The sequence below is a fragment of the Narcine bancroftii genome, chromosome 12 (genome assembly GCF_036971445.1).
Source record: "Narcine bancroftii isolate sNarBan1 chromosome 12, sNarBan1.hap1, whole genome shotgun sequence".
NCBI lineage: Eukaryota > Metazoa > Chordata > Chondrichthyes > Torpediniformes > Narcinidae > Narcine > Narcine bancroftii.
In genome coordinates, this window is record NC_091480.1 from 40,743,488 (window position 1) to 40,755,279 (window position 11,792).

The 11,792-nt window shown below is 49.8% G+C and overlaps 1 protein-coding gene across 5 annotated transcripts in view; it reads left to right on the forward strand.

Moving 5' to 3' along the window:
• Nucleotides 1-4,654: 4,654 nt before the first annotated feature.
• Nucleotides 4,655-11,792, forward strand: part of LOC138747266 (ADP-ribosylation factor-binding protein GGA1-like) — a 28,745-nt gene continuing 21,607 nt past the window's right edge. For 3 of the 5 annotated variants that reach the window (XM_069906332.1, XM_069906335.1, XM_069906333.1), the window contains exons 1-2: nucleotides 5,717-5,779; nucleotides 9,267-9,351. In XM_069906332.1, the coding sequence (XP_069762433.1) occupies nucleotides 5,734-5,779; nucleotides 9,267-9,351 (131 nt within the window). In that variant the 5' untranslated portion in view covers nucleotides 5,717-5,733. Of the gene's footprint in view, nucleotides 4,712-5,084; nucleotides 5,233-5,716; nucleotides 5,780-9,266; nucleotides 9,352-11,792 lie in introns of those variants that run through there. The other 2 variants (XM_069906334.1, XM_069906336.1) reach the window with 2 other exon arrangements.

Genomic DNA, 11,792 nt, shown 5'->3' on the forward strand with positions numbered 1-11,792 from the left:
CAGACACCCACGATGTACGAGACTTGCAGCGGGAGTAGCAAAGATTCTACAAAAGGTGGCACACATAGTAATGGGACATGGCCTGACGGTATTAACAACAGAGTATTGTAGCATTTGTGAGCTCGACAGCATTTACAATGACTTCGCTAAGGCAGACGAGACTAGAAAAGATCCTGAATGCTCCAAATGTTACGTTTACCCATGAAGGCATTAACATTGCAGACAATATGGGAGAGGGGGAACCACACTCCCAAGGGGGAGTAACTACCTCTTCATTTTTCGTGGTGACCTTAAACAACTCAGTCACTCGGATCCAACACGCTGCATAATCTGACTCTTCCCGATCAAAAGGGGTTCTTGTATTCACAAACACATTTAATTTTTGACATATCCAATCTTCATCTGACCCCAGTTGTGGCCACCAAACTGAGGATCCCAGAATCGGACTCTGAGGCCATTTGTAATAATAAAACTTTATCATAGTTTCCTTAGTTTTCCCCTGGGTCCTTCCCTGACCCCAGTTTCCTAACATCCACCCCAACAGAGTATCTGGTGGAATGTCAGCCCCGGGACCCCCACTCTGGGGTCCCTCCTTCTCTTGGGACTCATCAGTCCTGGTACACTGATTACCCATTTTTCTCCCTGTCAGATCACACAGTCCTGACAGACTATCCTGGTCGCCAGAGTAATACTTAATAGTCAATTTTCTTACCCGGGTCTCGTGCATGAGAGTTCCCCGACCGAACCGAACCACTCCTCCTACCGGAGTTCCCCTGCGTCCTGTTCCACTCCTCCTACCGGAGTTCCCCTGCGTCCTGTTCCACTCCTCCTACCGGAGTTCCCCTGCGTCCTGTTCCACTCCTCCTACCGGAGTTCCCCTTTGTCCTGTTCTCCAGAGTCTCCTGTCCGCTCAAACTGCTGTCCTGTCAGCTCAAACTGCTGATGGTAAGCAAGGAAATCGGATACCACTGAAATCAGTGGGGTGCACCTTCTCGTTCTTCGATAGCCAGTCGCCAAGCAGTGGGAGCTGCAATCCCAGACAAGCCCCCAAGCTTGTGAAATATAAAGTGTTCACAATCACTACTCCGGAGACAAAGTCTTGGAGAACAGGTTCAGCTTTATTTCGGGTCTGCAGAGCCGGGTGTCTCTCAGTCCAAAGACACACTGGAGGTCCAGAATCATCAATCTTTTGTACAGTCCCACGCTCAACATCACCACACCTTCATTTTCCCTTCCATCCCTGCAGATACTACACAGTCCTTCCCTCATCATTATGTTAATTCGGCAGTCCCATCCTTGGGGGGGGGGGGGGGGGGGTCCTGTTAATATTCATGTCTTTATTAAGCAAGTGCAGTAGTGACTATGGGGTACCCTAGGTCACTGTATCAGTCTGAACCAGATTCCTTCATCCTTGAGGATTCTGATAAGAAAGAGGCCCACTAACTAGTGCTATTCTCAAGCTCTAATCTACATATTTCACATTCCATCACCTTTCACAGAATGGTGCTAGTTTAATCATCTTCAACCATTTTTTTCACACTACTCAAAGGTATGTCAATCGCAATCACCTTCCATTCGCAGTACAGCTGTGTGCACAGCATGGGAGCCACCTTCTTGGTCACTGTCAGCCTCCAGGGATGACCACGCTGTGACACAGGCGCCACCATCTTGGACGCCACCAACTTCTGGGGATAACCACATCGCCCTATGGGTGCCGCCATTATGCTCCCAGACTATGAATCAACACAGGCCAGCTAACAAATCGAGACTGGCCTCTATGGTACTGGACCAAAACAGCCCACGTCAACTCTCCTGGTCCATGATGGACATCTCAATCAATGATCAGGTGACAAAATGCCTCTTCAATAGCAGGAGCACAGAAAGTTTTATTCACCCCGATACGGTGCAGCATTACACCCTTCAAGCAAAACCAGTAAGTTATAAAGTCAGTCTGGCCTCAAAGACCCACTCAACCAAGATCCGCAGCTACACCACTGTGACGCTGACTTACTGGGACTTCAAACACTTCATCATGCCACAGTTCTGCGAACCAGTGCTGCTGGGGTTGGACTTTCAGTGCCACCTCCAGAGTGTTGCAATGTAGTACAACAGTCCCCTCCTCCCCCTCACGGTCGGCAATCCACAATTCATCTGCTCCCCCTCCCCCACCGCCAGACCAACCGACACACGACCTCTCTACTTTCCGTATCGATCCCCCACCACTGTTCGTGAACCTCATCCCTGACTGTAAGCCAGTCACTACAAAAAACAGACGAAACAGTGAAGGGGACATGGTATTTATTAAAGCGGAGGTCCGGCGACTCCTGAATGAGGGAATCATAGATCCCAGTACCAGCCCGTGGAGAGCCCAAGTGGTGGTGGTCAGGGGTGGGGAAAAACACAGAATGGTGATTAATTATAGTTAGATTGTTAACCACTGTACACAGCTGGATGCATACTTCCTCCCTCTCATTGCCCAATATCATGTGTATTCCACAATTGACCTGACATCCACTTACCACTAGCCCCACATCTGGAGGACCACCTTCAAAGCAGATGGCCACCTCTACCATTTTGTCAGGTCCCCCTTTGGTGTTACCAACGGTGTCTCCATTTTCCAGCGGGAGATGGACCGAATGGTGGACCAAAATGACCTGCACGCCACCTTCCCCTACCTGGATATCATCACAATCCATGAGCACGACCTGCAAGATCACGACACCAACCTCCAGAATTTCCTCTCAACTGCCAAATGCTTGAACCTCACCTACACAGAGATAAATGTGTTTTCCGCACTATGTGCCTGGCGATCCTTGGCTGTGTTGTGGTGAATGGAGTTATCGACCCTGACCACATGTGCCACTGCTATAGCTCCCCCTTCCCCACAGCCTGTGGGTGCTTAATTATGCAGATAAAGCCTGCTCCCTTATCAAGTACACATCCTTCTCCCTGACAAGAGAGGTCCGGGCAGCTGTCAGTTACACAAAAGAAGACCGCGATAGCCACAACTTATGCGGTGGATGAATCTGCCCCGTTTCAGGTTCAGAGTAATGCGTCCAATTTCGCCCTGGCCACCACCCTGAACCAGGCAGGGCGGCCAGTGGCTTTTTGTCCGGTACCCTCCAGGACCCTGAAATCTGACACTCTTCCATCAAGAGGGAGGCTCAGGCAATAGTTGAGGTGGTACGGCACTGGAGGCATTACGCGGCTGGCAGAAGTTTTACCCTGCTCACAGGCCAACGAGCTCTGGCATTCATGTTTAACAATAAATAGCAGGGTAAGATAAAAAATGATAAAAATTTTGAGGTGGAAGATCGAACTCTCCACCTATAACTACGATATCCTGTATTGACCAGGGATGCTTAACAAGTGCTCAGATGCCCCGTCCTGAGGGACATGAGCCGATGCCCAGATAGACCACCTCAAAACCCTCCACAATGACCTTTCCCACCCCAGTGTCACAAGATTTTTCCACTGTCAAATCTTGTAATCTCCTGTACTCTATACCACACTTCTACCAACCAGATAGGGTACACTTGGTAAAAGCCACATGGTCTTTTGAATGCCTGAGCATCGATTTCAATGCCCCCCTTCCCTCCATCGAATGCAACGTGTATTTCCTCATGGTCATCAATGAGAAATTACTTTTCCCCTTTGCCATCCCCTCCCCAGACATGACCACCACCACCAGTCATCTGGGCACTGCACAACTTGTTCACCCTATTTGGGTACCCATCAAACCTCCAGTGGGGGGGGGGGGGTCCTCATTCATGAGCAATGAGCTATGCCAATATCTGCTGGTCACAGATATCGCCACCAGCAGGACCACTAGTTATAACCCCCGAGGGAACGGCAGATAGAGAGGGAGAAGGCTGCTGTGTCGAAGGCCATCCTCCTTGCCCTCAAGTCCAGAGGCCTGCCTGTCTCTCACACTTGAATTTTCTCCTTCCCCAGTAAGTCCACATCAGGGACCACCCTGGTTGACGTCCGCAGGGTCAGTCCTGCTACGGAAGCAGAAGAGGGACCATACAACTGACCTACTGGTCAAAAGGGACCAGCTCCTCCATGAGAACCCCCAACATGCGTACGTGGCCTACCCGGACGGTTGCAAGGAATTTCCTTGCAATCATCCGGGATCTTGTGTGTGCAAAAGCACCCGAAGAGCACACCCACCAAACAGTACCCTCCCCTCTCATAACATACCACCCGAGCTCCCGCCCCGGTCGCTCCAGGTGAATTGTTCCACCTCCAGCAGGTCAACACAGCACTGGGGATCCAGCCCCAGCGACAGCAGAGCAACCGACTCGCTGCAGGTCACAACGGAAGACCAGGCCACTGGGCAGACCTGTAAAACTTTGTGCCCCACGTCACCCCGCTGGACAAAATAAAAAATAAGGGGTGGATGTGGCGAACTGCTGTACGCTCATTAATCTGGCTCCGCCCTCCACGCTGTATAAAGGCTCCAACACCATAACCCCTCCCCAAAAAACCTGGGTCACAGCACAGGATGACCTTCAAGTTTAATGTAAATAAAAGCCCACAGTTCTGTAACGCCAGTATTCGGAGATATTGAGAGCATCAGTTCCCCCTTTCCCCCCGCCCCTTGCGGGGCGGAAGTGACGTCAGCTCCCGGGCGGCGGCTTTGCACCGCACTGAGAATCCCCCGTGGGGGATCCGCCGTAGCGGATATTTAAATACAGCGAAAGATCGGGTGAAGGCCGGATCGCTGGATATATTTAAAGTTGAACTAGATAAATATTTAAGGATTTGGGGATCGCGCGGAAGAGTGAAGGCTGCGATATTATGGAATGATAGGGGCAGGTTGGAGGGTTCTGTGTCCTGCTCCTGTTATTTTTGGGGTACTCTCATGCAGACTGACTTGATTTGGTGGCTGCTGGTGGATAGGAACACGGAACACGGAAGGAAGGGCCACAGGTTGGGGGTGCACTGACCGTGGGGGCTCCTGGCACAAAGGACAAGTTGATAATGAAGGGGGGGGGGGGTGCGTGGGAGGGAGGGTGCTTGGCCTATGAAGTAGGTTGAATAAGGCAAGAGGCAGAAAGGAACAGATTTGTGTGTAGGAAGACATTGTTTACTTGGGGCAAGGGCAGGCGTCTGTGCACGTCCACATAGTCTGCAGAAACCCCACTGGATTAAATCTCACTCTGTTAACAAGTCTGTGTGAAAAGAATTTATGGACACTGGCACCTTCTGCTCGGAGCTGGAGTGGTGGTAAGATTCCGAGTGGGTGTGGAATGGGCAGCCTTGGAAAGGGAACCTGGAGCTGGAGTCAGAAAGGGGAGAAGCATGCCCGACGATGCAAGCCCAAGAGGCGAATCTGACGCTCTGCTGGGTGAAGGTGTCAGAACCCTTGGCATGGAACAACCTGGCGGCATATCCTGGCTTAGGACCCCAGCAGTGAATAGGACACGAGCTGGACTCCGTGTGGACACATGCCCTGGGGGAAGGCGTCTAGGGACGGGGTCCAATCCTGGGCTGCAATTCAAGGGGATGGGGTAGGGCCCGGGGATGAAGCCCTTGAGGATGAAGCCCTTGAGGATGGGATCAGTTTCGGGTATGAAGAAGAGGGGGGGGGGGGGGCGGTAGATCCTGGGTGAGATCTCGGAAACAGTCAGATCATGAAAATGGGCCGAACCCCCCACCCCCCGGGTCAGTGTGTTGCAGGGGGCGGTGCGACTTGTTTTGGGGAGGAGCCGGGGAGCGGCCCGGGAGATGGCGGCAGCGGAGGAGGAAGGGGAGACATTGGAGTCGTGGCTGAGTGAGTGTGGGTCCGGAGACAGGTCCGCCCTTACACTGGCGTGGTGGGGGGGGGGGGGGGGAAGAGGGAATAAGGAGGGTCCCGGGGGGGGGGGGGGAGGAGGGAATGAGAGGAGTAAGGAGGGTCCCGGGGAGGGGGGGGGGGAAGTTGAGGAAGGAGGGTCCCCGATGGGAGAATGAGGAAGGAGGGTCCCCGATGGGAGAATGAGGAAGGAGGGTCCCCGATGGGAGAATGAGGAAGGAGGGTCCCCGATGGGAGAATGAGGAAGGAGGGTCCCCGGAGAGGATGAGGAAGGAAGGTCCGGGGGAGGGGTGGGAGATGAAGAAGAAGGGTCGGGGGGGGGGGGTTGAAGGTCCCGGGGAGGTTGAGGGTCCCGGGGAGGTTGAGGGTCCCGGGGAGGTTGAGGGTCCCGGGGAGGTTGAGGGTCCCGGGGAGGTTGAGGGTCCCGGGGAGGTTGAGGGTCCCGGGGAGGTTGAGGGTCCCGGGGAGGTTGAGGGTCCCGGGGAGGTTGAGGGTCCCGGGGAGGTTGAGGGTCCCGGGGAGGTTGAGGGTCCCGGGGAGGTTGAGGGTCCCGGGGAGGTTGAGGGTCCCGGGGAGGTTGAGGGTCCCGGGGAGGTTGAGGGTCCCGGGGAGGTTGAGGGTCCCGGGGAGGTTGAGGGTCCCGGGGAGGTTGAGGGTCCCGGGGAGGTTGAGGGTCCCGGGGAGGTTGAGGGTCCCGGGGAGGTTGAGGGTCCCGGGGAGGTTGAGGGTCCCGGGGAGGTTGAGGGTCCCGGGGAGGTTGAGGGTCCCGGGGAGGTTGAGGGTCCCGGGGAGGTTGAGGGTCCCGGGGGTAGGCCTGCCGTTTCCCTGGTTAAGGGTTCTGACGCTGGTTGCGGCCGATTGAGTGCAGATCCCGCTGGAAGGACCCCCCTCCTTTCTCTTTCCTTTCCCACTTCTTTCCAACATAAATGTGGCTATTTTGTGAATTTCTAATAAACAAAATAACATGCTAGTGCCTCATTCATTCCCATCGTTGCCCAAGTGCAAGAAGGTTGCTGCCTGCCACCCTCTCTGTTCCTTAAGTGCCCTTCACACACTGGTACAAATCTACCTGATGAACCTAAAGGATAATTCTATTCTGATATTGGTCCAGAGGGGTTTGTATCCAATTAAGTACTTTTGAAGTTTATTCATTTATATCTAATGCAGGAAGGGAGGGGGCAACAGTAATTTTGGCCATGGGAGTCTCCTGTAAACAACTGAAATCAATAACAAGATGTATTTTTTTTCCTTTGGTGACATTGGTTGGACAATAAACATTTTCCAGGACAATTCAGTGGTCTTGAAATGGCAGCACAGAACCGGTTAGAGAGGGTTAAATGGCAAATCGCATTATTTCCAAAGATGCTGCCTGACTTGAATGTTTGGAGTATTTTCTGTTTTCATCATGAAAGTCGAACAATCTGCTAGGTTTTTTTAATAAAAAAAATACACAAAGCATTTTTGTGATCTCACTGAGCCACAGCTGAACACCAAAACAAAAAAAGTTAGTGAGCTACACCATGATGTGAATCGGTAGTTAGTCTAGTACTGACATAGTGTTCAATGAACTTCCTGCAAATAAGTAAAAATCATAACTTCTGCTTTTCCAATACAATTCTTTCAAAAAATGCACTTTCTTAATAATAATAATAATACATTTTATAGCTCTTCAGTTGATCTTTCAGTTCAGACTGGTCTGTTCCATACATAGATGGACTTCCTGACTTGGCTTCTTGGTTAATCTGCTCCCCTAACTGAGTGGGTGCTTCATTGTATGACAATCAGGTTACCAGGAGGCAGTTCTACAAAGCTGATATGCTTAATTTGAAAATTGGGTGGTTTTGAGGTTTGAAAATGAGTGAATTGCTGAAAATGGCACTTCAGAAAGTCATGTGGAAAGTCACAAGACAGGCAGTGTGCCCCCCCACCCCCCCCCCCCCAGTGTGACATAAAGTAATCCCTCCCCCACTTCAGCAATATGTTTGGTTTGTTGGGGAAACGGCTGGTTTGTGTGTGTGCAGAAGTGTACACATTTTTTAAAAATGCATTCATTTATGTGATGTTCTTATTGTAAGAACGTTCTATCCAAAGCTCTCAGAGTGTGAGTGTGACGATGGTGATCTGCACAAATTCGAAACAGAAAATGCTAGAAACATTTGGTCCTTCAGTCAGTAATTGTGGAAAACAAAACAGTTACTGTTTCAGGTCAAAACTGTTTCCACTTTCTGCTGATACTGCTTGTAGCATTTTCAGTCATGTATTTTTAAAATTTTTTTGATGACACAACTTTTAAATATATTCAAGATTAGACTGAATCCAAATTTATAAATCAACCAGTAAAGATCTCACTCTGAATCATCATTTCTGGAATAAAATCTGCCACAAAGACAGGGTAGCAGAGGTTGTGCCAGAAAGCTTCAGAGATGAAGGAAATCCAACACCAGGTGCTGCTGGCCACTGGGAGCCTATGTTAATGATCTACTTCTTTGGATGCCTGACACTGGCCCTCCTCTACTCCACATGACACAGTTCTGTTGGTAGGATTCTCACTTCTCGATAAAGTTTGTAAGGTCACAGAACTATTTATAATCTGGAGGCTCTTGTGGTATTGATGGATTGCTACATGAAGCATTGGACGAGGCATTAAACCTAGCTCTGTACATTCAGGTGGTTGCCAAAGGTTCTCTTTTATAGAAGAGCTGTTCAGTGCATATCTTTCACCTAAAGTACTAAAACAATTGATTGTAACTGCAAATTGGAAGGTACTTCATTGGCTATTAAAGATTCTGAGACATTTTAAAGTTGTGAATGCAAGTTGTTTTCTTCTTGGAAACTAAGATATCATGAAAGGAGTACTAGGAAGTTTCTCCACTGGTGCAGCAAGGAATCCAGTTCCATATTGGGAGAAAGCCTGGAAATAAGTAGGAAAAATTATACTTCTCCTTATCTTGCCCTCGTCTCCTGATGCCATGAACGATGCTAGCTTCACTTATCCTCTGATGTACTACAAACCAGATGAGCTTGGGATCAGATGACCAAGTCTGCCAGGAACCAGGGAACTTGTCTCAAGTCATGAGTTAAAATTAAATTTAAATATCTCTGCACTATTCCCTCGGCCTCTCAATCCAAATAATCAAATCACCGCTAATTATCTGTCGACATACAAATCATACTACTCTACACCCACCGAATTAGACCTCAGTCTGCACCTCATTTTTGGGCTCTTTTTTTTGCTTCTCTCCTGGGTTTCTTGCAGAATTATTTGGGAATGTTGATTCTGCAGATTTTGGATGATTACACTGTCAACCTGAATTAGATTTGATCCATCACACAAAGACCAAAGTCCTTCAGATCTGAAATAAAAGTAACACCACAGAAGGACTTAGTGGGCATCTGCTGTGAAGCTCAATGGTGTTTTGTGAACACAGAGTTTCTTCTAATTATGTTGTGTGATTCTCTTTTAAAGACAAAGCTACCAACCCTCTAAATACCGAAGAGAAATGGGAACTCATCAAGGGATTCTGCGATCAGGTTAATCTCGAGCTGGAGGGGTAAGAAAGGATAGGTTACTAAAATGACCTGCTATCGGGAGACAATGTTATCCTCTGGCTTCATCTCTCCCTGTATCTTTCATCTTCTCCACCATCTATTAGTTCTGGCCTCTTGGCCATCACAAATTTAACCATACCACTGGAGACATATTATTTTGGTTGCTAAGTCCCTAACCTTTGAAGTGCTCTCTTTAAAATTCTTAAAACCTTCTTATATTGATCCACATTTATCATTTACCTTTGGAATTCCTTATAGTGACTGGTGCAAAATATATTTAATAACGCTGATGTGAGAATGCTTTGTGTTGCTTTCAGCTACCTTAGACATGCAGAAGTTGCTATTCTAATTCAGGTTGTTGTTCCATTCAAGATTATTGTCATGTAATTAAACAGAAAATGTAATATTACACAACATTTCCTTTAGTCTACCAATTAGCTATCAGCAAAAAATGCCCAGTGCCCCTTATAGCCAGAGAAAGAGAAGCAAAAGAGGTTCCCCCACCCCACGCCCAAGACATCGAATGTCCATGGATTCGGCTCCAGCATTTCCACAGCCTCAGTCCAAACCACTGGCCACCCGAGCTCCAGATGCATGCTCTGACATGATCAGGAAGCCTCTGGCACCCTCCCGCATCCAGGTTCTGATACCTGGTACCCCTTCAGTCAGTCTCAAGTTGTCTGCAGACTGGCGTGAGTCCTTTGACCACAGCCGCCAGCAGCTTGCAGCCTGCGTGAGCTCCTCACCTTGAGTTGCCAACAGTTTGCCCACTGCCTGTGTGTTCTTCAGCTTCGGAGCCCTTCACTGGTCCACCGCCAAGGCCACCGTCCTATAGGTTTGTCTGCTCTGCTTCTCCTTCTCAAACGGGGGGTGGTCTCTCCATTTTGTGGTTCCCTGCGCCAGTCCTCTGCTTCCCTGGAGTTTGCAAGCCCTTGTGGCCGCTGCCGATCATAGGCGCCGCGATCTTGGGCCCAGACATCATGGTCACAAGATTTTAAAATAAGCCACTGTCGGCTCCTTTAACAGGCCACTTAAAGCCTGTACACGGCTGACGACAGTCCGTCTGGGCGGTTGGATCCTGCAGGAGAGTGCGGAAATTTCACTCCCGCTCTCCATGGATTCTTGCCAGTGTCAGGGTGGCCATTCTTTCCCAAAAATATCATTTATTCACAATAAATTATTTACAATATAAGAAAAACTGTTCAAGACTTTTTACATTCATAGTGTCAATCATATCGAAACATTCTCATCATTGTACATTTTAAATTCTCTTAATAACCTGTTACCACCACTGTGGCACCTTGTCATTTCTACCCCTCCTGTTGGTTGAGGGGCTTCTCCTCAGTCTTAGCCCCTCAGTGCCTGGTAATGGGAGGATACTAGACTATAGTCCTTCCCTGCAGTCCCCTTGCGTTGGCTGCACCACAGTTGGTGCCAAGAGGGGGCATTTGCGGGCATGGCCCCCCCCCTTGTGAGGTGCTTTGTCCACATATGCTCACTTGGTCTTTGAGGTTTAGACTAGCAGGGGAGTAGCTACGTCATATACCCTAGACCGGCGGAGCGGTCCTCTTCTAGGGGGCCATCCTCTGCGACCGAGCGCTGAGCTTCGGGAGGGACGCACATGGAGCTGTGAGGGAAGGGTGACACCCGCCTAGCCAGCCAGATCAGCCCAATCATCCCTAGCGATCAATGGGGTGACAGATGTCGCAGCCAGATCGCCCTCACACCCCACATATGCTCATTTGGCATGGCCGCCTCCCTTGTGAGGTGCTGTGCCCCCACACGCTCGCGGCCATCACTCCCTGTCAGACTCACCTCTGCCCACGTCACTAGTGGGCATCAAGCATCACTAGTTTGATGCACGATAATGACTCTCCACGCAATAAAAGCAGTGCTTTTGGCTGCTACTTCAGAGGGATGGAGGAGGTTTACGTCCACTTGGCAGGTAGGCCACCAGCACCCCCCCCCCCCACCACTGAGCGAGTTTACAAATTTCAGACCGTGCCCCACCCTGTTACCCTAATTCCCTCCTCTAACGGTTGCTCTGGCGCTAACCCAAGGCTGTATCAAGCCTCAGTGCATCCTTCAGCATGTACTCCTGCAACCTGGAATGTGCCAGTCGGCAGCATTCCTGGACCAACATCTCAGTGTGCTGAAAGACCAACAGGCTTCAGGCAGACCAAAGTGCCTCTTTCTTTGAATTGGTGGTCTTCCAGCAGTTCTGGATGTCCCAAAAAATATAAGATCAACAGCACCAAAAATGCACTCACTGGGATTGATCACAATACTAAACTCATCAAGTCTCGGAAACAATGAGATAAGGTGGGGCTTGTGCTCCTCTTCACCCATGCTTGTAACCAGAATATATAAACAAACACAAAATCGAGGCCAGCGAGTACGTGGTCCAAAAACCACTGGAATGTCTGAGCTCCATTCTGTAAAC